Below are 27,241 nucleotides of genomic sequence, written 5' to 3' on the forward strand. Positions count from 1 at the left end.
TGTTTGGGTGTTTCTTCAACTTGGTGCACTTTTCTGCCCTGTGAACTCGGGGAAAAAAAACCTCCCAAATCACACTTATCAAAGTCCCATGAGCTGATCTAATTTGCCTAGTTTTAAGGTACAAGAATGGATGAACTACCATCACAACAGAATTTGGTCATTTTTGACAAATAATCTGACCCTTAATGAACTAATGTCATTTCCACCACATCTAAACAAACAACATTTTGTCTAAATGACATTTGACATCCCCAAATAAATATATGAATATGTCATAGCTAGTTTTGCAATTTTATACCATTTTACAATTTTTATACATTTGTTAATTCAATTAATTAAATGTCACAAGGGTCAAATGGCTTCACACACATTAACCTCAATATGAAATCTAATGTTGGATTATGTAAATACTGTTTTGAAATAAATAAATAATAATATTACATTTAGTAGAGTATGAGCTAACAAATTGTGAAGAAGTTTTTAATGTGTAATTAGAACTTTTTGAATATTTTCAAAAATGTGTGATGGAATTGACAGTTTATATACTTTGATGTAGAAAATCTTAATTTGAAAACAGTAAACACATTTATTTTACATATTTCTGTTGAAATGCAAAATGTGAGTTGATACAAATAGGTTAAAATAATCAGTAATCATAGTTTTACTGCTATTTATTTGTACAGTTCATATTGTCAGCATAACAGCATGAATGTCATTTCCACCAGTAGGAAATGAGGAGGATATGATGGTGATGGGAATTACATTTTTACAGTATTTTGGGAAAAAATGCAACATTTTAGCTTTGATTTAATTATAGATATTTTATTTCACTTGAAAAAATCTTTCCAACGGGGCGCTGGTGGCGCAGTGGTTAGTGCGTGCGCCCCATGTATGGAGGCTATAGTCTTCCAAGCGGGCAGCCCAGGCTCGAGTCCAGCCTGTGGCTCCCTTTTCACATGTCATTCCCCACTCTCTCTCCCTGATTTCCAACTATATCCACTGTCCTATCTCTCAATTAAAGGCACAAAAAGCCCCAAAAAAATCTTTAAAAAAATGACGTACAATAAAAAATAATATCTACTCAAGCAACCAAACCTAACCAATCTCTCTTTCAGATGTGTTGGTGGAAAAATACATCAGTGTGGTGGAAATGACGGTTAAACTGTGTGACATATATATTTTGAGTAAAAATGAATATTTACAATTGTCTCACATTAAATGCTAACATGTTTTTTAATTGTTTAAGTACTACTTAATACAAGTACATCAACATTCATATGATTAATCACGATTCATATACATTTTCATTGTTGAACATATGAGGTTTGTGTGTGGGACGAGGGCAAAACATTTGAAAAGTAAATAAAATACATATTAGAGAGAAAATAAAAGTTTTTATTCTCTATTTATTGTATTTCATAAATTGTAATTATTTTTTTTAAATATGACCAAAGGACATGAAAGTTATTGTAATCAAAGAACCATTGCTTTCTTGTTGTTAACTTTCAGTGGGGTTAATTGTGTTTGGATTTTTTTTTATTTAGAATAAAATGAAATCTTAAGGAAACCGATGTAACTGTCACATGATTGTCAGTGAAATCCTCCAGATTCTCCAGAACAGCCTGGTTACTGAGTATTCATAATAAGAAGTGTTTTATTTTGTCTCCTTCAGTTAGAAGCTGTTGATGACATGTAGACAGTTTCTGTAGTTTGGATTCATTGTGATAACTGGACCATCATCACTTATTCACTGCATGTTAATTAACCTTGAGTCAAACATATTTCACATGATTATAACTGTTTATGTATATTTAGTTCATTATTGACACATCTAAATTGATAAGTTTCTACACATTTCTTTCAAACTTTGAATGGTCTTGATTTTATTAACTGTAGAGGAGAGAACAGATTGAATATCACAAGTTAGGGGTTGATAATATTCTTTAAAGGTGATTAAGTGTTGTAATAACACATGTTTACCTCACTAGTATGTAAATATATTATCAATAAAGAATACTTTGTATATAGCCTGCTTGTTCAGTCAGACTCACTGAAGTTTACTGGTTATCATCCGGCGCAGCTTGATCTTTGTAATTGAATTAACATGGACAGTGAAGCACTCTTTAATGAGTCTGTGGTTGCAGCGCTGTGTGCAAGTCAGTTGACAACATGGGACTACAATAAAATGTTAAATTCATTTTAACTATAAATTAAACAGACAGTACAGGATTATCTCTTTAGTAAAATGTGGTGGCTCTTAAAAGAGCCGTTGTGGTTGTTTTGGAGCAGTAGACAGATTAAGCTCTCTCTCCGCGGATCCTTCTGGCCAGCTGGATGTCTTTGGGCATGATGGTGACCCTCTTGGCGTGGATTGCGCACAGGTTGGTGTCCTCGAAGAGACCGACCAGGTAAGCCTCGCTGGCCTCCTGCAGAGCCATGACAGCGGAGCTCTGGAAGCGCAGGTCGGTCTTGAAGTCCTGAGCGATCTCACGGACCAGACGCTGGAAGGGCAGCTTGCGGATGAGCAGCTCGGTGGATTTCTGGTAACGACGGATCTCTCTGAGAGCCACGGTACCGGGCCTGTAACGATGGGGCTTCTTGACGCCGCCGGTGGCCGGGGCGCTCTTACGGGCAGCCTTGGTGGCCAGCTGCTTCCTGGGGGCTTTGCCTCCTGTGGACTTACGAGCGGTCTGCTTAGTTCTTGCCATTCTTACTACTTTCTCTGAACAAGAGAAAATGTGCTGCAGTAAGGGGACGAGCTGCTTTTAAAAAGGTTGAGCGGATGTGAAACAGTGACGCCGCTCCAGACCTCTAGCCTCTGATTGGTGACAAAGTCGCGTCTGGAGCTCAGTCCCGCCGGGGGGAGCGAGCCCCCGCCTCAATCTCCGCTGCTCATTGGAGAAAAGTTTTTTAAATCGCGGAGCGAAGCTGCGAGCGGGGCCGCCCTCCTCTGCTAAGCCCGAAGCCTCTTTTCTGATTGAAGGGGCAGGAAAACGCGCGCGCGCGCTATGCGGAGATATAACGGGGACATCTCGGCACAGAATTTATTTCTTCTAGAACCGACTCTAGAAATTAACCTACACCATGTCAGGAAGAGGCAAAACCGGCGGAAAAGCCAGAGCAAAGGCAAAGACCCGCTCATCCCGTGCTGGACTCCAGTTCCCAGTCGGTCGTGTTCACAGGCTGCTGCGTAAAGGAAACTATGCCCAGCGTGTTGGTGCCGGAGCCCCCGTCTACCTGGCGGCTGTGCTCGAGTACCTGACCGCTGAGATCCTGGAGTTGGCCGGTAACGCTGCCCGTGACAACAAGAAGACCCGTATCATCCCCCGTCACCTGCAGCTGGCTGTCCGCAACGACGAGGAGCTCAACAAGCTGCTCGGAGGAGTCACCATCGCTCAGGGAGGAGTGCTGCCCAACATCCAGGCTGTTCTCCTGCCCAAGAAGACCGAGAAGGCTGCCAAGAAGTAGAGACCCAATCCTGACTTCAACAAACACAAAGGCTCTTTTAAGAGCCACCACATCACAATTGAAGAGAAAATTCTTAATATAATCGTTGAAGTAGATTATATACTGTCGATAAAAACCCGCTATAATTGAAGCATAAAAATAATCTATAAATTTAATAAATGCTCCACCACATCTAATAATAATTAAGGTAGTTTAATACTTGTGTTTTATATTTATACCTTCAGAAACAGTCATTAACATGAATGAATGTAGGCTACTGTGAATTACACATGATGATTACAGTTACACACGAGTATTTCTCACATTCCGGTGAATCGGGCCTTCATCTTACACATTGTCTTGGATGCATGTCTTAAATGTGAATATGGAGTCCTGACTCAGTGGCAGACTCCTTAATAGAAGTTGTGGTGGCTCTTAATGGAGACCCTGACAGTTATGAACCATGTCATAATTTAACTGTACCATTATTTTCCATACCATAGTTCTACATCACAGTTCATCACATCCTGTCCTGGATATAAAATGAATCCAAATAAGTTACTTGTCATCATTATCAAGTCGCTGTGGTTCAGTCTACCTTTGGGTCAGCGAAATAAAAAAGTAGCCTTTAATAAAGAGGTCGGATTTATTTGTTATTGTGAGAAAAAGGGAAACATGAGGACATAAGGTGTTGAAATAAATACTCAGTAGTTGTTAAAAGTCGTTTTCACTAAACGTTTTTTGGATGCATACATTTCTTAAACTCTAACATCAGGTTTGTCTATTCATGGAATAGTTGTGAAATATGTCAACCCTTTAGAACCTGATTTGTTTGGAAAGGATTAAGGTCTTATTCATTCTGTGTCCTTAATAATTATTATTATAAATTCTGGTTTCCTTTCCGTTTGAAATAGCTTAGCCTAAAACAAGGATTATATATATATATATATATGACTTACTACAGTCCTGTTGATTTATTTGATTTACTCCTCAAAAAATATAATTTAATATAATAAAGTGGAGAAGAATGAAATTGGGTGGTAAGATTTAAAATGAGAATTATTGAAAAAAGAAAATATCAGATAACTGTTGACAAATACTACAGACGATGTCGAAGTGGAAAGCTGCATTCTTCATGACATAGAGAGAAAGTAGGAGAGCTACACTGATGAGGTTTAATGTCATAGTATATATGCTATGTGCTCTCTATGTGCATTATATATTTAATATAGGACTTACATTGTAACTGGTTGTATCACTGTAATAGTAGGTCAGTTAGATCACAACATGGGACTATGATACAATAATAAACTCAGCTATTTATGTGTTTTAACAGTTTATTTGTAAGTAAATCTGTCTCTGTCCTTAATTACTATTTTTCTTTGCTTGTCTAAATTCTGGTTTCATTTCTGGTTGTGAAGATGTAGCCTAGCCTGAAATAAGGATTAGTTCATATTCTGATTCACTACCTCGGACTTCCTATTCATCTTAGTTGCACACATGGATGTGACCACATTCAACATTGAGAGGTGATTATAAACATAGATTACATGATTCTAAATAATATCATAGAGGACAGACTCTTTAGTGGAAGTTGTGGTGGCTCTTAAAAGAGCCTTTGATGCATTGAATGCTGGTGTGAATTTACTTCTTGGCCTTCTTGGCTGCAGTCTTCTTTGCTGCTGTTTTCTTAAGTGGAGTTTTCTTGACTGGAGTCTTCTTCACCACTTTCTTGGGAGCAGCCTTCTTGGGACTTGCAGCAGGCTTTTTGGTTACCTTCTTAAGTGGAACTTTCTTGGCTGCTACCTTCTTCGGGGACTTCTTGACTGCTACTTTCTTGACTGGAGTCTTCTTCTTGGGTGTAGCTTTCTTTGCAGCGGGCTTCTTTGCCTTGGCTGGAGCTTTCTTTGCGACCTTCTTCGCTGCAGGTTTGGCGGCTGCGGGCTCTTTCTTTGCGAGCTTGAAAGATCCGGAGGCACCACTGCCTTTAGTCTGGGTCAAAGTTCCCGTTGTTACCAGCTTCACCACGGCGGCGTTGATGCGTTTGTTAGCCTTGACCACATCCACACCCTTAGCAGCCAGTACCTTCTTCACGGCCGATAAGGACACACCTTTGCGCTCTTTGGACTCAGCCACAGCGCTGATGATGAGCGTCGGGAGGGAGGGTCCATCAGACTTCGGCTTCGGCTTGGAAGCCGATTTCTTCTTCGGGGTTTTCACCACCGGGGCTGCTGCTGGTGCTGCTGGAGCTTCTTCTGCCATGTTGATCTCTCACTAGACGTGTGGCGTAGACCGACAGGAGGCGGGACTTATAGGGAACATGAGAACCGTGAAGAGTCAACCCACACAGACGCTCTTCCTCCTGTCTGAAATGTGGCGACACTTTGTGTTTTATCTTCAACTTTATGGGGATAAAACTCACACACAGAATCTGTTTAAACGAAAAAAACGTCCCGCATCAGTTAGAAAACCTTCATCTCTTCAGATTCAGCTCATGTTTGTGGACGAGGACTCTTTAATTTCATTACAGCAGGCTTCAAACCTCTATGATACCCGCTCTGTTTGGACAACACGCGGGGATTTTCCGTCACATTTCGGCTCCTAAAGTGTCTAAATGAGACCTGTGAAAGTTTTAAAACGATGATAGTGTGAGCAGAGACATCAGTTATTTAAATAAAACAAACATTAACCTTACACTTTGATGTGTTTAGTTTTAATCGGAGAGTTTTCTGTGGAGGTAAACACACGGAGGCTGTCGGAGACTCAGGAGGTCACACAGACTCACAGATGATGTTGTGGGTTTGATCTCCAGGTCAGACCAAATGATAGAATTCATCAAGAGGACACAAAGTTAAAGGTTTATAATAGTACGATGTAATAATCTAACAACATAATGAATCATTCCTGTGCTGATAGAGACTGAATACATCACATCAGTTTGAGTTTGTGTGGAGAGCAGTTTTCTGTCTATAGGTTTAACAATCATCACTGTCCACTGAGTAATAACATCACATTAATTAAATACATTAAATTAATCTCTAATTCTCCTCAGCTGATCTCCTCATTGATCATGGTGGACTCAGAGTTATTCCTCCTCCTCAGGAGGTAAAAATGGATCAATAAGGATTCTACAGATAGACTGTGAGTCATGATTATCTCTGAAGGTGCATAATATGAAACTCATTTAACTTTTATTATGTGAAATATGAAACTATTTTTAACAGATATTTTAGATTTTGTTTTTAATTAATTTTTGGGACCCAAAAGTGGATCGCCTGGCCTTTTCAGCTTGCATGAAAAAAAGTGTGAAATATTCTGTGAAGTGCTTTTTAAAGATGCTTGTTTTGTTCTGTCATGTTTTTTTTTGTTCATACCATCTGAGTTCCAAACAGCTCAAACTTTCCATCTAAGTTTTTTGTAGAAAAAATTCAGAAACTATAAAGTTGTGTTTTTTCATGAAGTAGTCGGTGGGGTCTTGAGGCTAAACCAGGTGAATTTATATTTGAATGAAGAACATGCTCAGGGATTGGACACATTTAATTCAGCACTTTAATTTGGAAACAGTTCATATAATTCAGTAGAAATAATTTGTGAATACATAGGAAATATATTGAAGCTTTTTATGTAAATACTTGTCTTGTGCTGCTGCAACGCCTGAATTTCTCCTCTGAGGATCAATAAAGTGTTATCCTATCCTAAAGAATTATAAGTATGTCTCTCTTAACCTTTATAACCATTGCACACAGGACAGATGAAGTCTGTAGATTTGTTCTCAAAAAGATTGGATGTGATACAAATCATTCATGTCATTACTTCATCTCGCCTTGACTTTTGCAACGCCCTGTTCTCCTGCCTCAGTGCAGCCAGACTTCTGACAAAGACAAAACACTTTGCTCACATCACCCTACTTTTAGCCTCTTTGCATTGGTTACCCGTTTCTTTTACGATCCATTTCAAAATGTTACTTCTAACTGACAAGGCTTTACATGGCCAGGCACCAGACTACATAAATTAACTCCTCGCTCCTTTCCAGCTAAAACGGCCTCTGAGATCTGCAGGGTCAGACCTCCTAGTAGTTCCACAGTCCAGACTAAGGTCAAAGGTTTATCGAGCATTTACTGTAGTGACTCCTCAGCTTTGGAACAGTCTTCCTGTTGATGTACGATCTGATGACACTGTCTCTGTTTTTAAATCCAGACTTAAGACATGTTTTTACACACTTTACTGTGCAAAATAGTTAATATGTTTTACTTCATACAGCTCTGTCCTGCAATCATGTGATTTAAGCTTATTTTGTGATGCTTACTTGTTTTGTAATCATTGTTTCTTATCTTTCTTTAATATCTTTATGGTGGAACTACTTTTTTGTGGCAACTGCTTTTAAATTGATTGATTGTTTGTCTTGTGTATGTTGTCTATGGGAAGCACTTTGTGCCTCTGTCTGACTTCATCAAACATGTAGTTAGAAAAGTTATTTGCACAGAGGATCACCAGACCTCACAGTAGCTCCGTATACGTTTGAGAAGCAAATTAAACAGTAAACAAAGTGTCACATTGGAACAATCCTCATATTTAAACTAACAATGATGCTAAAATTATCTAATGATAACAAAATCTTATAAATAATAATAATAATAATAATAATAATAATAATAAAGAAACATTTTCAATATTTAATCTTCCTTGTGTTTCTTAGGGGTGCAGATTTCTAGAATCATCTTTCAGATTAAAGAACTTCAGTAAATCACCAGCACACACCATGAACTGAGGAAGGAACAGTTACTTCCTTATAGTGTTTTTAAGTAGAGATGCACCGATCCACTTTTTTTCAGTTCCGATCCGATCCATATGTACTGATACTGATACTGATTTGGACAATATTTTTTATCATAATGAATTGTTTTATTGTTGTTTTGTACATTGTGCTGCCTTCACATACAAACATTTAGCAGCAGCAACAACTTTCAGGTTTTTCAAATTAAATATTTTAAACTGAAGTGTAAGAACTGTACTTTATAATCACATAAAAAGAGCTGCTCAATCTCGTCTGAACGTCGTCATGGAGACGATTTGTGGGCACTAACAGTTCAGTCTGAATGTCTTCAAAGTGAGACTGTTCGAGTTGAGAATGTTTAAAGTGCCAAACCATCTTTCTTGATCTGCACCTTCAGTCCGATATCGATACATAAATTACGTCAATATCGGACCTGATACCAATATTACCTCGGATCTGTCCCATCTCTACATTTTTAATGTAGTGTACCAAAGTAAGAAGAATATTTGTGAAATTATATTAAGTAGAAACTTGTGAATGAAACAACACACAGAGTAAAATCATCTGGATGTTTTGTTACAAACAGGACAGAAATACATCTCATAGTGAAATATGTTCAGTTTATGGACTTTTTGTTTATTTGTCCTATATAGTCCTAATATAGTTTACTTTCTATCCTTCTTTGTGGGGGGAAGTCTTTCCACACATGCTTTTTGTGTGTATCCATAAGATAATTTGATATCCATTACAGTAAGGTCACTTTATTTGTACATGTAGGTAGATTTGTTTACAGTGAGGGAGTCAGCCTCCTTTTACATACAAACCACAGCACAGGACAAAACATGATGAAGTGACAACAGTGCTCAATACTAAAATGAAAAGATCTTAGCAAAAACAAGATAAAGTAACCCATCAGTGAGAATAAGAGAAATAAAAACAAGATAACAGTAAGAACCATCAATGAGTAAAACATGGTGAGTAAAAACTAGATACAAATTAGCCATCAGTGAAAACGTGCAGATAAGAGATCAATAAATAAACCTCCAAAAGAAGATCACTACTGCATTATGTCCTGTTCATCTCACTGATGGCTGCTGGGATAAAGCTGTTCTTGTATCTCTTCATTTTGCAGGGTGGTACTTGATATCAACGCCCTGACGGGAGGAGCTGAAATTCAACATTTAAAGGATGGGAGTCATGTTTTCAAACAGAGCCTGATATCCTCTGTAACTGTCTGATGTACAGGGATTCTGGGTGAAGCTGTGACTCTCTAATCAGCCTACTGGACTCCCAATTGGATTTAGATAGTTTTTGTTTTTAAAAGAAAGGATAAAAGAGATTCAATAAAATCACATGTTTTATGGTTTGCATGTAAACATCATATCCTGAATATGATGAATACCATGAAAAAGCTCACACCTGGATACTCAACTCCATATAAACACACTCACTCTTTGTGTCACATTACATTTGAATATAAATGTTAACAGCATCTGAATGGCGAGTCGTGTAGCCTATATTTGAATGAAAATATCAAAGGAATACAATACAACAATGATAATAAATGTGTGAATATGTAGAAATGTGCTCCTATTCTTGTCTTTTTATTCATGTGAATAGGTGTACACTCTTTTCCTCGTGTCTTTAGAGGAGAAAAAACATCAGTAGCTAATCTTTATCGCAAACAACAAAAATCTAGAATGAATTTGCTGCTCTGTTGTTGCAGAAAGTCACATGAAGGCAACGTTTTGAGTTATTTGTAGTTTTATGACTTTTCCCTGCTCTCTCAGAATATTTATTATATGAATTTGTGTTGATGTTGTGCTTTTGAAAATAATGTGTCCCTTATTGTATTCAGTGGTAAAGTACTTTTTTTCTCTGTTTCAACATTCAATCATCATTTATTAAAAGAAGCTGTTAGAGGTTCCTGTCCTCCTCTCCTGGATGTTTTTATGACCTTCGCTGTCCGAGGTGCTGAAATGATCCCTGCTGCAGCATGTTGTGTCGGTTGTTTAGAAACAGAATAGAAACAGTGATAATCTTCCTTCATCTCGGTGTGAAAGATTTCAAGCCAAGATGTTGGCTGTTTTCTTCACCTCCTGGTCCATGTGGAGCTCAGTCAGTCTAACAGTCCCTGATTCATGCTGCTGATCAGAGGGGGGCGCTAATGCTTCATGAGATTTTGTTTTGAAATACATGAGCGAAGAGGAAGAAAGCAGCCCTCTGACTTCAACGAGGTTCTCAGAGACTAGATTTAAAAAAATGTGAATACTAACTCAGATTCATTCAGCTCTCAACAACTGATCTGCTAACATGTCTGGAAGAGGAAAGGGAGGTAAAGGACTCGGTAAAGGAGGCGCTAAGCGTCACCGTAAAGTCCTCCGTGATAACATCCAGGGAATCACCAAGCCCGCTATCCGCCGTCTGGCTCGTCGTGGTGGAGTCAAACGTATCTCCGGTCTGATCTACGAGGAGACCCGTGGTGTGTTGAAGGTGTTCCTGGAGAATGTCATCCGTGATGCTGTCACCTACACCGAGCATGCTAAGAGGAAGACCGTGACCGCCATGGATGTGGTTTACGCCCTCAAGAGACAAGGCCGTACTCTGTACGGCTTCGGAGGTTAAACCTGATCCTGACCCACTCACACTCCAACCCAAAGGCTCTTTTAAGAGCCACAAACTTAATCCCAAGAGTCGTTCCATTACTTAAATATATTTTGCTGATAGTATACATCTGATCATAAAAGTATCCTCATCTAATGTATTTGTCTGAAAATTATAATATTTCAGCAAATATTACATAAATGTATATATCCATTCTTTTCTGTTACGGTGAGTGTGTATACATTATAAATGTAATTAATTTCTTGTAGAACACAAGTTTTTTTCCAACTGATTAGGCATTTGAGGTTGAAATGTTCACAAATCTCTGAATGTCTTGCAGTAAGTCATTAAGGCTTTATTTCAACTTGCCACTGTTACGTTGAATGTCATAACAATAAATAAGATTACAACTTTTATTAAACACATTTGATTTACTCACATTAAGAATTTAACTTTTGACAAATTAGTTTTATTTTGGTGTAGACAATACAATATGCATCATCTAGGCTGGGCCTTCATGATGCTGGATTATAGGTAGAGTCATCCAGCATTAAGATTAATTTCCGTATGAACAGCCTGACTCTACACTATTGGCTGATGTCTGCAGATATGGTATAATAGGAGAATCAGGATTGTAGCTCTTAGATGAAGTGTTGTGTGGTCCTTAAAAGGACCGTTGAGTTCTTGCTGGTTATCAGCGGGTTTACTTGGAGCTGGTGTACTTGGTCACAGCCTTGGTGCCCTCAGACACGGCGTGTTTAGCCAGCTCACCGGGCAGCAGCAGGCGGACAGCGGTCTGGATCTCCCTGGAGGTGATGGTGGAGCGCTTGTTGTATTGAGCCAGACGAGAGGACTCCCCGGCGATGCGCTCAAAGATGTCGCTCACGAACGAGTTCATGATGCCCATAGCCTTAGAGGAGATACCGGTGTCGGGGTGGACCTGTTTCAGGACCTTGTAGACGTAGATAGCGTAGCTCTCCTTCCTGGACTTTCTCCTCTTCTTGCCGGTCTTGGTGGCCTTAACAACGGCTTTCTTTGAGCCCTTCTTGGGCGCTTTCACGGTTTCAGGCATGTTTTCTGAGTGGTGATCTCAAAAAACTGATATCGGTGAGCGTGTCAGAAAGCAGTTTATATTTGGTGTTGAAGCAATTATCCATGTGTTGTTGCTCTCACAGGATTGGCTGAGCGCCACACTGAGCAAATCTTAGCTTTCAGTCACGTGACCGGCGCTGAGGCCTGAGGTGCCTTTAGGGTTTAGAAAAGTAGCGACCACCGTTGATCACTCCGAGGAGCTGCAGCACGAGCTGTTTAATAAACAAAATACAAATTAGACAGCATAAACATTTCCCCTCTTCAAATAAATATTGAATCATGTTTACAGTATTTATAGCATTCTTATTGTTAATTAGATTTAAAGGTTTAAAATCATTAAAAAATAATTAAAATCAAAAGTTTGAAAGCACATGTCCGCTTGTGCTGATCGCTACATCAGCAGGTAAACAGGGTTAATTAGTGATTGGATGCACCTGTGGAGGTAACCACATGTAGACAAACTCAGCATGCGTGTCTCACTTTGCACTGAGTACTGTCATAGATGGATTGAGATGTCTGCATGAATCATTTTTGTCTATTGGGCGGACTTTGACTCAAAATATAATCAAAAATATAATTTCTCATGTCCTGTTTGGGGAACATTTCTCAATTTTCTCCTCAGCTCGAGAAACTCTTAATCCTGTTAAAGTCCTCTTCAATTACTCCTAACTGTTTGTCACCTTAAGGGCTCTTTTAAGGGCGAAGACACTTTGTCAATAACTTTTATCTTCATGAGGATCTAGTCCTAACTGTGGAAATTCTTAGAAAACGTCAGTGGGGCCCATAGCTTAGAGGATTGCACCTATACTGAGAATCTGGAGATATAGTATATTATGGCACACAGTATCTCCATTGGAGAGTTCACTCCGGTGAAGGGATGAGTGAGGAGGTGTCAGACGGTCGCTGTCTGAGGACACAACAGTCTGCTTATACGTATCAGCAGGCTTTTTAGAAAAACAAGGAGATGGGGGAATCCACATTGTGGAAGGTGCAGGAGTCACAGGGCAACAACACTGAATAAAATCAGGAAGAGAACCTGTGTAACTGTATTCAAATAATTTATTTACACATTTTTTATTTAAACACACACTACAAACACCCCTCACCCCCTGTCAGCGCAACCAGTTTTGTTTTAATGGACGGCCTGCAGGGGAAGTGGCAGGACGTTTCCCCCCCCTCCATGTCGCAGCTGCCTGCGATGGAGCAGGTCGCCCCCGAGGAGGCTGCGCTTGGCAGGTCGAAACCGGCCGCAAAGTGGCTCCTGTAGCTTGCAGCTTGTCATGCCGATGTTCCTGCTTGCGGTCAACACCGTGCCGCCAGCTTGTCACTGGTCTGGTTCATCCCGCATGACGACGGAGTGTCCCCCGCCTCCTCTGCCGGCACCTGTAGGCCGTCAGCCATGGCACCAAAGGTGGGCCCGAACAACCCCTCACGGCTGACGGGTGCCTCCTCGAGCTCCCTCCTGGCAGCCTCGGGGATCGATGACTGCTGCAGCCAGAGGTGCCGATGTACCTGTGTCTGCCACGTCGTGATGCGGGCAGAGGTCACTGCTATAGTGGCGCAGAGCGACAGAGCAGCGCTGGAGGCCTTCTGTATCTCCAAGGCCTCCTCCGGTGCCATGGTGGTCGACTGGACCGCCAACTTCGACAACGAATATGCCAGCAAGGACATGTCGTTCGCCGCTGCCGATGCCTGATAGGCACACTGATGTCACTTATCAGTCAGTCGGATCATCAGCCGGTCCCGGTCTGACGGAGGGACAGGACGCCGTCCAGACCCCGCGGCCCTCAATCCAACAAAGGCCGTCAATTTGGCCTCCAACAGAGGTACCGGAGGAAACCCCCGGTCTGTGAAGGCCTCCACCTTCATTATTGAAGCATAAGTGGCTACTGGAGCTCTCAACGACTTCGGGTCAGCCGCTGCCCCCTTCTGATAAGGAATCAGAGCCGGGAACCGTGGCCGCACTGGATCCTGTCTGATCTCCCGGAGAAGGGGAAACTCCCCCGCCATCTCATCCTGAGGTGCGGACTCCCGGACCACCGGCACCACGAGACCCCTACGGGCTGCAGCTGACCGAATGGTCCCAGGCAGCTCCCGGAGAAGACCTCCTACCAGCGGCGGTAGGTGGGTGTCTGCCGCAGCCTGAACCCCAGGGGAGCCTGGGTGATCTGCTGCGGTGTCGGCATCAGTACCATCCTCCAGCTCTCCCGACTGGGAGAGGGGAGGGATGTGAGAGCCCGCTGTTGACCCATGGATGGAGAACACGGAATCCTCAGACTCCTCTCCAGGGTCCGACATATCCATTGCCCCCTCCACCGAATACTCCCCCACCTGCCACACTGGCTCTGCGGCCACAGTGAAGGCCGCACTCTCCAGTGCCGCTCAGCACGGGGAAGGCGTGAGCAGAAGCTGCACGTTGCCCGTGATGTGAGAGCCAGGCTGGCGTGTTCCGGCCCGAGGAAGGACTCACAGAGGGTATGGGGGTCAGTGGGCATGATGTACCCTGTACGACAATCGGGGCAAACACAAATTGTTGACATATCTACTTTTCTGCTTGTGCAACTTTCTTAATTCCTAACTCACAACAGTGCCCGCTCGAGCGCTGAAGAAAAGAGGGAACAGAACACAAGGTCTCAGCCGGTTATATATCTGGGGGTGGACCGTGGATTACGTTGTTCCTTGGCAGATAATAAAATGCTATAATTGCCCATACAATATGCAGTACCAGTGATAGCTGTACTAAATGCATATACAGATAGTGGGTTGAGTGTGCTGTGTGTGAGTTTTTCTTGAAAGTGAAGGGTGATGGGGGCAAAGGCAATTGATTAGTTCTCTGAATGGCCAGAGGATAAAACCTGTCCCTTAGAAGGTCCAGCATTTCACGCAAGAGCCTATTACATTATCAAAGACTCCCAACATCCCCTTTCAGTGGTTGTTCTCACTTATGCCCTCAGCAGGAGGTACAGAAGTTTGAAAAACCTGTGTTGGGTGTAGTCATTGATCATGTTAGAAGCTCCCCTGTTGACTCTACCGGGATTTCTTGCAGAGATGATAGGGTCAACCTAAAGATCTTCTCAACTGTTTTTATCACTGTGCAGGCATTTGTGGTTAATCCAAACACCTCTCATCAAATGAACCCACTTCTTCTAATGCAGAAAGAGTCAACTTTTGCATCCTTTATAGAATTAAAAAAATAATAATTATTTCCTATAAACAGATGCCGACAACATTCTGTACTTCTGTAATTTTCACAGAGATGACTTCTCTGTTGCCGGAGTTAAGGAGTTAGACAGCAGTGGTCCTGAAGATACAGCTCTTCAGCAATTGGATGCAAGGTATGGTAATTGTAATTATAATTTTTTGCTATTTCTTTAAAAAAATTGGTCACTGCATTACCAAGCAACATGTAATAATATTCCTTTAACACAGTAACCCCGGCTCTGCTACAGGACAAGCTCTCCCAGCTGAACGTGCCTGACTCCACCTGCAGGTGGATCACAGACTTCCTGTCTAACAGAAGACACCAGGTGAAGATGGGGAAGCATGTCTTGGACAGCAGGGACCTTCAGGACTAACTCCCTTCAAGGCTGTGTTCTTTCTCCCTGTACACCAACAGCTGCACCTCCAGTCACCAGTCTGTCAAGCTCCTAATGATAATAATGTAATATACAGCATATCAACCGTAAATAATATTAATATTAATAAAGTGCTCTGGCATGATTGGGGTGATGTTCATGTTAACACATTAACACAGACTGTATGTCCCACTGCTGTTGTACAGTCTGATGGCTGTGGGAAGAAAGCAGTGCCTGAAGCGCTCAGTTTTGCACCTGGGGGGGGCGAGGCGACGGCTAAAAGAGCTGCTCATCTGCCACAGCTCGTCATGGAGAGGGTCAGAGGAGTTGTCCAATGATTTTGTCCTTTGTCCTCCTAGCAGCCACAGCCTCCAAGCTGTCTATTTCCAGTCCTACAACAGAGCGGGCCTTCTTTACCAACTTGTTTAGCCTGCTTGCTTCAGCAGTCTTGATGCCACCCCACCAGCACACCACAGCAAAGAAGAGGGCGCTGGCCACCACAGACTGGTAGAAGGTCTAGAGGAGTCTGTTGCAGACAGTGAACGATCTGAGTCTCCTCAAGAAGAACATCCTGCTCTGTCCCTTCCTGAAGAAGGGCGTCAGTCTTGTGAGACCAGTCCAGTTTATTGTTTATGTGGACCCCAAGGTACTTGTATGAGTCCACCCTCTCCACCTCCTCCCCCTGCATGATGACTGGGGCAGGGGGCCTCCTCTTCCTCCAATAGTCCACTACCACCTCCTTGGTTTTGCTGATGTTGAGCTTCAGGTGGTTGTTGTTGCACCATGTGACGAAGCTCTCTAACAGTCCTCTGTACTCGTCGTCGTCGTCGTCATCAGTGATGCACCCAACAATGGAGGAGTCGTCTGAAAACTTTTGGAGGTGGCAGGAACTAGAGTTCAACCTGAAGTCTGACGTGGAGAGAGTGAAGAGGAGATGCGCCAGAACTGTTCCTTGAGGTACTCCAGTGTTGCCCGTCACCACCTCAGAGACACAGCCGTCCACTCTGACGTACCCATCGGCCCATGAGGTAGTTAAAAATCCGAGCTGTGGTGTCAGGGTGCTGCTGGTATGCAAAGATTATATATATTTTGTAACTACTTCTTATATTTAATTTTATTTAAGTTCTTACTATTTTGATTTATTTCCTTTGTTAATTGTTTTTGCACCAATACACCAAGACGCATTCCTTGTGTATGTAAATGTCCTTGTCAATAAAACAAGAAGTAGAATAAGTATTCTGATTCTATTTCCATGGTAAATCTGAACATAATTGTTATTGATTATTTTGTTAACATGGACTTAAGACTTGTTCTAGGCCATGGCTATCTTTACAACCAGAAAGGAAACCAGAATTTAGAAAAGCATAGAAAAAGAATAATAATAATGGACACTGAAAGACTTTGACCTTGACTCTTCTTTTCAGAAATATCACTCACCTCAGATGCAAGTTTAAAGTTTTAGATACATTAGGAGTATAAAAACACATACCGAGTTTAGATAAATATCAGTTATTAAATGACCATTGAAGCGATCCATTTTACTCTGTGACCATCATCCTTCAGAAAATATGTGGCAGCTACTTTTACAATTTCCCTCAGGTCACAGTCATATGAACCCAAATAAACAGATGCCATATATTTTCATAAATAACAACTATGTTCAAGTAATTGTACTCTGGAAACATATCTTAAAGTTGTCACATATTATCTCATACAAATATATCCTCATTGTAACTTGTGATGATTTCAAGTTGATTGCATGAAAAAAGAGCAATTAAATCAATATACCATACATATTTATTGTGTTGATTACTATACTAATTATCGTTAGTATAAGGGTTTCTTTTTAGATAATCTGCATAGATATAATACTTGCCATGAATGCACATTTTTGATCTTTTTATCAGTGTATACCTTTCCCCGGCTCTCTGAGCATATTTATTGTTTGTAAAATTTGTGTTCATTTTGTGTCCAAAATAATATGTCTCCCCTTTTATTCATTTGTAAAAAAAAACTTTTTTTCTTTATTTCAACATTCAAGTCATCATTTTTTAAAGGTGTGCTGTTAAAGCTTCCTGTCCTCCTCTCCTGGATGTTTTCATGACCTTCGCTGTCCGAGGTGCTGAAATGATCCCTGCTGCAGCATGTTGTGTCATTTGTTTAAGAACAGAATAAAAACAATTATTATCTTCTTTCAGCTCTGCGTGAATGATTTCACTCCAAGATGTTGAATGTGTTCTGGTCCATGTGGAGCTCAGTCAGTCCGGCAGGAGTCACGCTGTCCCTGATTCATGCTGCTGATCAGAGGGGGGCGCTAATGCTTCAAAGGATTTTGACTTTAAAAGACATGATCGAAGAAGAAGAAAAAGCAGAGCAGACCTCTGACTTCTATAAGGTTCTCAGACAGGATTTAAATAATCATGAATCCTGATGCACCAGTATTCAATTCTCAACAACTGATCTGCTAACATGTCTGGAAGAGGAAAGGGCGGTAAAGGACTCGGTAAAGGAGGCGCTAAGCGTCACCGTAAAGTGCTCCGTGATAACATCCAGGGAATCACCAAGCCCGCTATCCGCCGTCTGGCTCGTCGTGGTGGAGTCAAGCGTATCTCTGGTCTGATCTACGAGGAGACCCGTGGTGTGTTGAAGGTGTTCCTGGAGAACGTCATCCGTGATGCCGTCACCTACACCGAGCATGCCAAGAGGAAGACCGTGACCGCCATGGATGTGGTTTACGCCCTGAAGAGACAGGGACGTACTCTGTACGGCTTCGGAGGTTAAACCTGACCCACTCACACTCAAACCCAAAGGCTCTTTTAAGAGCCACACACTTCATCTGAAGAGTCGTTCCTTGATTATAAGACATGATGTAATTCATCTGTAGCCTCCGACTAAGCAGAAATGTATTTTAAAAACAACCGAAGCAGGCAGTAGTGACGGGGGGAAAAGCAGTTATTTTCCATGTACTGAATTAGTTAAGTATTTCTCAGCAGCTCTGTGAATCAGAGTTTAATAAGTTAAGACACGGCCGAACGTGAATAATAAACCAATGAGCTGGCTAAAGCTATCACATTTATCTTCCCCGACCGTCTCTCTCACCCACGTTGGGTTTCATTTTATGTATTTGAGGAGCCAGCTTGTTCCTCTCGGTCTGGCAATACCGAAACCAGGTCTCATCTGTCCATATAGAGAAGGAAGTGTGGATCAAAATATAAATCTGACTAGATGACTTTACTGCTTATTCGCATTAACTGAGGATATGAATAGGCGAAATGTTCATTAAATAAGCTACAATGGTTCGGGTGGAGCATTCCGAGTCCCATTTTATTGCTGTAGATTAAGAGAGACGCTAGAACAGACCACCTACCGCCACCGGTAGAAAGTCACTATAGGTAACCATTATTTTTATTCACATGACACACGAGGTCTCATTTTGTTAAACGGATTGTAGCTCTTTAAAGAAATGTTGGGTGGTCCTTAAAAGGACCGTTGAGTTGCTGGTTATCAGTGGGTTTACTTGGAGCTGGTGTACTTGGTCACAGCCTTGGTGCCCTCAGACACGGCGTGTTTAGCCAGCTCACCGGGCAGCAGCAGGCGGACAGCGGTCTGGATCTCCCTGGAGGTGATGGTCGAGCGCTTGTTGTACTGAGCCAGACGAGAGGACTCCCCGGCGATGCGCTCAAAGATGTCGCTCACGAACGAGTTCATGATGCCCATAGCCTTGGAGGAGATACCGGTGTCGGGGTGGACCTGCTTCAGGACCTTGTAGACGTAGATAGCATAGCTCTCCTTCCTGGACTTTCTCCTCTTCTTCCCGGTCTTGGTGGCCTTAGAGACGGCTTTCTTTGAGCCCTTCTTCGGCGCTTTCACGGTTTCAGGCATGTTTGCTGAGTGGTTATCTCACTAACACCTACTCTTTATCAGTCGGGCCGCGCTCTATATTTGGTGTTGATGTACACGATGATGTGCTGTTGCTCACATAGGATTGGCTGAGATCTGTGCGCTCGAGACTAAGCGCCACATGGGGGGAGCAGGCATTGTCCGAAACGGCTACATGGTACAATATATTTTAGAAATCGTTCACCTCAACGTAAGTCAAGTGTATCAGTTTTTCTGGTCTGATATTTCAGAGAACGGCTCTTTGAAGAGCTGAAAGTAATCATTTATTCATAACAATTAAGGTATAATTATTGTAATACCAAAACCAACAAAGATACAACAGGGATTGATCACTTAAGACCATTTCATTTGCTCAATGTTGATTACAGTCATTTACTCACACAATAACTACTCCATTAATACAAAACAATATCCAGCTCATGTTAGACTTACTGGATTATACACACTTAAGATGATGGCATCATACTGTTTCTTGACTTCTTTCATTTTACAGTCACTGCAACATTTTGGTTTTGGGGGAAAATGTTTTAATGTTGTGTCAATGCTGTCCAAAAGAACTAGTGCTGTCTAACTCCAGTCAGAGACGACAAGAGGTTTGATATCAGGAGGGGAATACGACAAGGTGACCCGGTTAGTCCTCTTCTTTTCATAATAGCAGCCGTCACTATAATATACATTAAAGGTCACTGAGTATAAAGCCTTTAAATGGAATGGATTGTTCCTTGACAATTTCACAACTAGCAGATGATACAGCTTTGTTTAAAATACTGGATGCCTTAAAAGCAGTCATCATTTTCAGATGCTTCCGGGTTGTATTTAATGAATATACAAAGCACAACTTGCCTTATCTTCTTGTGACGAGGTGAGCTCTTCTGTCTTGGGTTCAGGCTTGCATGGTTCTTTACTGTGTGCCTAAAACAATGAACATCCAGAATGTATGTCAAGAAATTGTAATATTTAAGAACCCTTTAAAAAAAACTGACTCCATATCTTTCAACTATGCTTTGTTTTAATGAGTTAGCCACAATACACTCTACAAAGGCATTTTAAGATCAATACATGAATAACACAGACAATTCCAAGTTTTAATTTCTGATTTGATTTATTTAAGGTGTTTTTGCTTTTAACATTTTAATTGTCTTACTTATTATTTTCACTATATTTTCATTGTATTTTCTTGCCTTTTAACTGCATGTAGGCCTACTTCCTGTTTTTTTCTTGCTGTTCTCTTGTTTTTTTTCTGTCTTTTGTACCACGGCACCGTCCATTTCAAATGAGGGTTCTCCTTCAATCTGTTTCCGAGGATTTAGATAAAATAAATGACAATGATGAATATATGGCCATGCATGACATTAACCAAACTTTCATTCATGATATCCGAAATCAAGCAAGACGTTATTAGGGAGTCACTATTATTAAAAATGCAGGAGACAGAGAAAACTATAAAATTCACAATTCAACATTTCTATCTTTGGTAGAATCCTGTTAACACAGATGGAAGGGTATATCCAGATAAATTTATCCAGCACATTATTTAGATAATAACAGATCATGATATTCAAGGTTTCTTTATTTGTACCGAATGGTAAATTTGATGTGCAGACAGGGATTCAGCGTTTACAGAGATAAATACATCACATTATATAAAAACAATTCAAAGGAAACATTCAAACAAACAACATCGATTGCATCTGGCCATGAATAAGTCCTCAAACAGACACCTGTTAAGAAGCTGAAAAATCCTGTCATGGTTAAAGTGGTTAAAGGTAAAAAAAATCATCTTTTGTTCGTTTTGTTCAGCAGTGCTATAGCTGCAGGTTTAAAAGAGTTCCTGTAACGTTTCGTTCTACCTTTAGGAGTATCAAATCAACAGCAAGAGCGGAGAAGCTGAAACGCCACATTTAAGGGATGAGATCTAAAAATAGTGCTCGCCACACGCTGCAGCCGTAAAGAATAGAGATCACACATCTGATTCAAGAAATCTAATTCATTATAACTTTAATATCTGCAATAACAGTTGATTCGAAACAGTGACGTGGTAAAACCAGTAGAAGAGGAGGGTATGAGTGTAATCGATGTTGATAAAGGTGGTGGTAATGGTTGCAGACCAGTGTTGTTGAGTTTTACAGGAGACATGCTGCTGTTCAATAGAGGGCGCTACTTCTAGTTAAATAGGCTTTGAAGTGACGCGAAAGAAGAAGAATATGACACATTTGTCTTCCCTTAGGTCCTCCAACTAGAAATATATACCAGAGGAACAGAAACTGAAGGTTGTCTAAGTTCTCTATCCTCGGAAATAGCAAACTAAGAAAATGTCTGGACGTGGAAAAGGTACCGGAAAAGCCAGAGCAAAGGCAAAGACTCGCTCCTCCCGTGCTGGACTCCAGTTCCCAGTCGGTCGTGTTCACAGGCTGCTGCGTAAAGGAAACTATGCCCAGCGTGTTGGTGCCGGAGCCCCCGTCTACCTGGCGGCTGTGCTCGAGTACCTGACCGCTGAGATCCTGGAGTTGGCCGGTAACGCTGCCCGTGACAACAAGAAGACCCGTATCATCCCCCGCCACCTGCAGCTGGCTGTCCGCAACGACGAGGAGCTGAACAAGCTGCTCGGAGGAGTCACCATCGCTCAGGGAGGAGTGCTGCCCAACATCCAGGCTGTTCTCTTGCCCAAGAAGACCGAGAAGGCCGCCAAGAAGTAAAGAAACAGACTGTATCCAAAATTAAAACAACGGCCCTTTTAAGGGCCAAACACAATTCTTTTAAAGGAGTTATCCCTTGTTCCGCAATCATGTAACCATTTCTAATTGTAATCAATTAATATAAAATATTGTTTTTCTTGTACCACAATGCAGAGATCTTGCATGTTACAGCAGTAAAGATTACAAATAAAAAAAATGAACACGATACAAAAAATAGATTGATTGATGACACAAAGTGGTGTCTCAAACCATGCAGCACAATAAAATCCACCTCCATTTGATCTGAAAGTGAGTAGTAGTATTATGCCATCATTAGCACCAAGCACAGCATAACCCACAAAGTAATAAACTAAACTGTGTATATTTGCAAGTGACTGTGATCAGCCTTCATCATCCCTGTACCTTGCACAAAAACTATTCGTGCTTTATGACAATTACTACCTTGTTTATTAGATCTGCCTTAAAACTGTTTTAGACGTTGTATTTCAGTGATGTTTAGTCAAGCCCACGACATAAGTGTGTCTGTTTTTTCTACAGTAACATTAACTTGAAGAGAAGACTTCCAATATGAGGCAGTCTTATATATTGATTTAGTTAGATATTTTGTTGGGTTGCAAAACAAGAAGAATACGGTTTAAAAATTTGTATTTTCAAATATGTTGCTAATTATTCATGTTATTTTGAAAAAAGGTCTCAGAAAGTCAGAAATGTGTCACATGGGGTCCATATAGTCTGCTCTATGTCCCCCATAATGTTCCTATCAGTATTAATGGGTGCGGTGACGCAGGTGTCACAGACACCTTATACAACTCCTTCCTTCAGTTTATCAAATGAAGTCCCTTCGTGACACATAGTGAACATCCTGGATGGTTAAGGGGACAGATCATGTGAATTAGTGTGTCAGGTCATCACATGGGACAAAATTAGCAAATTTGAAAAAGCTTGTATTTGTGACTAAAGGGTAACAATTCTAATGCTTACATGTCCTTTAAAACATTTAACCTGTTCTGACAACATTTCTGGAACAAATTGACATAAAACAAATACACAAAAATATTGTTGTGGTGTATGAGTCACATCGGGCCTTTAACCTGAAGATAATCTGGTAAAACCTCATGTGACATGTACGTCACAATAAGAGAAAAGTAAGTGTAAACATAAACACCATTATATTTATTACATTCATAAAATGAAGGAATAAAATACATGCTTTCCTATAAATTAATACAATAAAATAAACAAACAATAACTGAATACCCTATTCCAGTGATATTTCTATATCATATAATGTGTTCTGTAGTTTGAATAACTCTGAGCAGTTCAGAGTTCAGGATGAACTGGCAGTTATTTATAGAGATGATGGTCAAAGTTTGAGGGATGTGAAGCTCAGATTAGGACCCTGAGTACACTACCAGCAACACATTAATTTAATATAAGGAGTCAAGTGAGTCTGATTCAGAAAGTATGTCAAATTCAAATAACTTTATTTATCCGTTAGGAACTTCATTTGTGTAAAAGAGCATCAGTGCGCATACAGCTAGACACAAAAACAACAGCAGAAACACACACATACAAGTGGCTCTATTAAAAGCATGATAAATAGGTCATAAATAATTGTTATGAGCGGTTAAATGAGTGGTCTTAAAAATAAATAAGAAATAGATCATTTGTTCATGAGCCTGATGGATGTGGGAGCAAAGCTTGACATGGCTCGATTAGTCCGGAAAGTGAGAGATCTGTATCTGTGGCCTGAGGGGAGACGGTTGTAGAGATGGCAGAGTGAGTGTGTGCTGTCTGAGTGATGTGTTGTCCGTTTAGTTTTGTTCTCCTGTTGTAGATACTGATCAGTGGTTCCTGCTGCTGTCCGATTATTCTGCTGCTTATTGTTATGATCCAGTTTAATGGGTTACGATGAATGTTTGACAGAGACCCAAACCAGGCTGTGATGTTGAAGGTTAAAACTGATTCTATAAAACATTTGTAAAATGCTGTTAGGACTGATTGGTGGACTTGCAATTTGCGGAGTTTTCTGAGGAAGAAGAGGCGCATTAAGTGATTTAATTGATTTAGATCAAACAATGCCCAAAGTGGGGGTTGTCAGCCAAAGGGGGGGGGGGGGGGGGGGGGGGGGGCATTTTTGTAAAAATAGATACTTAAGTAGTCAGATTCCAAATAAAACCACATTAAGTGAAATTAAAATAAATGTTTAAATGATAACAAGTTTGCACATGACTGCAGTGAACAGTGTAAGTGTCTGCTGCTCTTCACACATAAACACAACTCGTGAATAAATGTGGGTGTAAGGAAGCTGAAGTGGACACATTGATCAATACCATTTATTTACATATTCACCAGTCAGTGTCACTGAGGTTAATATAGCACATAAACACTGACCTGCAACTATTAAACCAAGCAGAAGCCGACACTTAGTGATGTGTAGTCAGTGAACGATTCGTATAAAAAAACGAACGAATCATCTGGGTGAACGAACTGAACTGAATCACTTACTGAAAAGAGTCGTTCATTTCTCGACTTCAGTTGCTCTCTCCTCTCTCCAGACCGTAAGAGTCGCTCAAAGCCCGCCCTCCCCCTCCCGTCAGTGATACGTACTGACTGAACCAACAGGACGGAGTCGGTCGGGAGCTCTGTGTCACTAAAGCCCACCCCTACTTCTCCCTCTCATGTCTCCAAAATTGAGGAAATAGCAAAAATATTATTTAACATTTAGGTGTCGAGAAAATGTCTGTGCTTTTTATAGCTGCTGTCAGTTTGCAAACAGCTTTTATATCCAACTTAATTTCACTCAGCTGACTGTTTTATCATCCACTAACAATCGTGTTTCAGTCAGTACACTCTGTGTGTGTGTGTGTGTGTGTGTGTGTGTGTGTGTGAGGCTGGTGATTCGCAGTCTCGCTTGTTCACTGAGAGGAAGAGAGTGACTCTGTAAACTGTAGCTTTATCCAACTAAATTCTCAGCTCATTGGTTTATTATTCACCACTGGCTGTTCTCAGTACGATCGGCGCAGAACTAAACATTCGGCCGTGTTTAAGCTTATTAAATTCTGATTCACAGACAGAGTACTGAACTGATTCAGTACAGAGAGAAGAATTGCTTTTCCTCATCACTAACCTACACTGGTGGGCTTCTGTATATAACTGAAGCCTTAAGGTTCATTAGGAGCCATTTAATTATGGTTCAGTAACTGAAGACTCACTTCCTCAACAGTCTGATTGCAGGACCAGCTCTTTAGTAAAATGTGGTGGCTCTTAAAAGAGCCGTTGTGGGTGTTTTGGAGCAGTAGACAGATTAAGCTCTCTCTCCGCGGATCCTTCTGGCCAGCTGGATGTCTTTGGGCATGATGGTGACCCTCTTGGCGTGGATGGCGCACAGGTTGGTGTCCTCGAAGAGACCGACCAGGTAAGCCTCGCTGGCCTCCTGCAGAGCCATGACAGCGGAGCTCTGGAAGCGCAGGTCGGTCTTGAAGTCCTGAGCGATCTCACGGACCAGACGCTGGAAGGGCAGCTTGCGGATGAGCAGCTCGGTGGATTTCTGGTAACGACGGATCTCTCTGAGAGCCACGGTACCGGGCCTGTAACGATGGGGCTTCTTGACGCCGCCGGTGGCTGGGGCGCTCTTACGGGCAGCCTTGGTGGCCAGCTGCTTCCTGGGGGCTTTGCCTCCTGTGGACTTACGAGCGGTCTGCTTGGTTCTTGCCATTGTTCAGGGTTGTCCTCTGGTTGTGTTCAGTGAACGGATGCTGCCTGAGCGTGAACAGCGGCTTTATAAAGGAACTGCCGAGGCGGGGTCTCGTCTGATTGGCCAAGGTTGTGAGTCATGTGCGCTTTATCTGAGCAACTATTGGACAAAATAAATTAAATCTCTAACGGCTCTCAACAGCAGCTGGCAAACAATTGAAAGAAATGTGAGCAAAATAGTGAACTTTCATTTGTTTGATGTAGTTACTAAATATACTAGTGTACAATACTCAGAGAAGAAGTCAAATTTAAACACAAAGTAACATCATTCTTAATATACCCTATATTTGATTTGATTATTTTTTGGATCTTATTTCTCATAGAAGAACATCGGCTATAGGAATAATCTGAATGTCTATGTACTTCTCTGTAATTCATGATGTTATCAGAGCAAATAGACATTTCACAATCTGTCTCCATTAACTCATAATATAGGCTCTGTTGATTGGTGGCTTTAGATTAAATTATATGATTTTTATTTCACCTAAAAAAAAAGCCTTGAGGACTTTAAGTGCAGCTCATTCAGTCTCCACTCTTTATGCTAAGCTATATAGCAAAAGCTTTACGTTTACTTTACAGACATGAGATTCATTGATGACGCACCTTTAAGTAAGTTACACCTTATTTTACACTTTGGTTGCAGTTTGTAGTCGAGCGACTTCTCAGACAGACAGCAGGTCAGTCAGTCTGCACAGACTTTGTGAGAACCAGGAACTCCCGTAGTGAACCAAAATCTGCTAAAGCGGTATCTTTTGACAGATCTAATCTATCGCCATCCAACAAGCTATACATTTGATTTATTTTCCTCCTGTAATTGTTTGATTGTTGTATTTGCACATTTATGCATGACACAGCATGACTAAGGTTAGCTAATTGTTTCTTTGTTTGTTAGTCTCTAATGTACTTTACTACAGTTTTACAAGAAAGAAAGAAAGTGAATAAGAACGGAAATACTGTGAATTCTTCAATAAATAACGAGTAAAGTTACGCCTTGTAATGTTTTGGAGGACTTACACTTGTTAGCTAAGATTTACTTTTTTTTTATTGATCCCGCAAGAGTTTTTACACTCTGTAAGTCATGAACACACACATGCAGAAACAGACCTAACCTATGGACATGCACTGATGGGGGGGGGGGGGGCCAGGGTGGCGGGGCGGCCCACGGCGGGCGCTCCTGAGCTGATGGTGGGGAGGGGGTTTGGTGACTTGCTCAGGGGCGCCTCGGCAGTGCTCAGGAGGTGATCTGGCACCTCTCCAGCTACCAGACCAACTTCCATGTTTGGTCCGCGCCGGGACTTGAGCCGGCGACCCTCCGGTTCCCAACCCAGGTCCCTACAGACTGAGCAGTAGCCGCCCCTGTCTCTCTCTCTGAAGATAAGCAACTCATTGCAAGGACA

At 41.4% G+C, this 27,241-nt stretch overlaps 7 protein-coding genes across 7 annotated transcripts; 2 read left to right on the forward strand and 5 right to left on the reverse strand.

The window, feature by feature from the left end:
• Nucleotides 1-2,248: 2,248 nt before the first annotated feature.
• LOC132983340 (histone H3) lies at nt 2,249-2,736 on the reverse strand. The gene has a single exon (XM_061049614.1). The coding sequence runs from the start codon at nt 2,706-2,708 to the stop codon at nt 2,298-2,300; it is 411 nt and encodes a 136-aa protein (XP_060905597.1). The 5' UTR covers nt 2,709-2,736; the 3' UTR covers nt 2,249-2,297.
• Nucleotides 2,737-3,066: 330 nt separating this feature from the next.
• Nucleotides 3,067-3,544, forward strand: LOC132983342 (histone H2A). The gene has a single exon (XM_061049616.1). It carries the CDS (start codon nt 3,085-3,087, stop codon nt 3,466-3,468), a length of 384 nt encoding a protein of 127 aa, XP_060905599.1. The 5' UTR covers nt 3,067-3,084; the 3' UTR covers nt 3,469-3,544.
• A 1,250-nt stretch (nt 3,545-4,794) lies between these two features.
• Nucleotides 4,795-5,729, reverse strand: LOC132983355 (histone H1-like). The gene has a single exon (XM_061049629.1). The coding sequence runs from the start codon at nt 5,707-5,709 to the stop codon at nt 5,092-5,094; it is 618 nt and encodes a 205-aa protein (XP_060905612.1). The 5' UTR covers nt 5,710-5,729; the 3' UTR covers nt 4,795-5,091.
• Nucleotides 5,730-11,455: 5,726 nt separating this feature from the next.
• LOC132983347 (histone H2B-like) lies at nt 11,456-11,912 on the reverse strand. Its single transcript, XM_061049622.1, has one exon. It carries the CDS (start codon nt 11,895-11,897, stop codon nt 11,529-11,531), a length of 369 nt encoding a protein of 122 aa, XP_060905605.1. The 5' UTR covers nt 11,898-11,912; the 3' UTR covers nt 11,456-11,528.
• A 6,991-nt stretch (nt 11,913-18,903) lies between these two features.
• Nucleotides 18,904-19,407, reverse strand: LOC132983351 (histone H2B-like). The gene has a single exon (XM_061049626.1). The coding sequence runs from the start codon at nt 19,372-19,374 to the stop codon at nt 19,006-19,008; it is 369 nt and encodes a 122-aa protein (XP_060905609.1). The 5' UTR covers nt 19,375-19,407; the 3' UTR covers nt 18,904-19,005.
• A 2,280-nt stretch (nt 19,408-21,687) lies between these two features.
• Nucleotides 21,688-22,179, forward strand: LOC132983345 (histone H2A-like). The gene has a single exon (XM_061049619.1). It carries the CDS (start codon nt 21,705-21,707, stop codon nt 22,086-22,088), a length of 384 nt encoding a protein of 127 aa, XP_060905602.1. The 5' UTR covers nt 21,688-21,704; the 3' UTR covers nt 22,089-22,179.
• A 3,158-nt stretch (nt 22,180-25,337) lies between these two features.
• On the reverse strand, nt 25,338-25,914 carry LOC132983339 (histone H3). Its single transcript, XM_061049612.1, has one exon. The coding sequence runs from the start codon at nt 25,804-25,806 to the stop codon at nt 25,396-25,398; it is 411 nt and encodes a 136-aa protein (XP_060905595.1). The 5' UTR covers nt 25,807-25,914; the 3' UTR covers nt 25,338-25,395.
• Between the last annotated feature and the right edge of the window lie 1,327 nt (nt 25,915-27,241).

This window comes from Labrus mixtus, chromosome 11 (assembly GCF_963584025.1).
Source record: "Labrus mixtus chromosome 11, fLabMix1.1, whole genome shotgun sequence".
In the NCBI taxonomy this organism is placed as follows: Eukaryota; Metazoa; Chordata; class Actinopteri; order Labriformes; family Labridae; genus Labrus; species Labrus mixtus.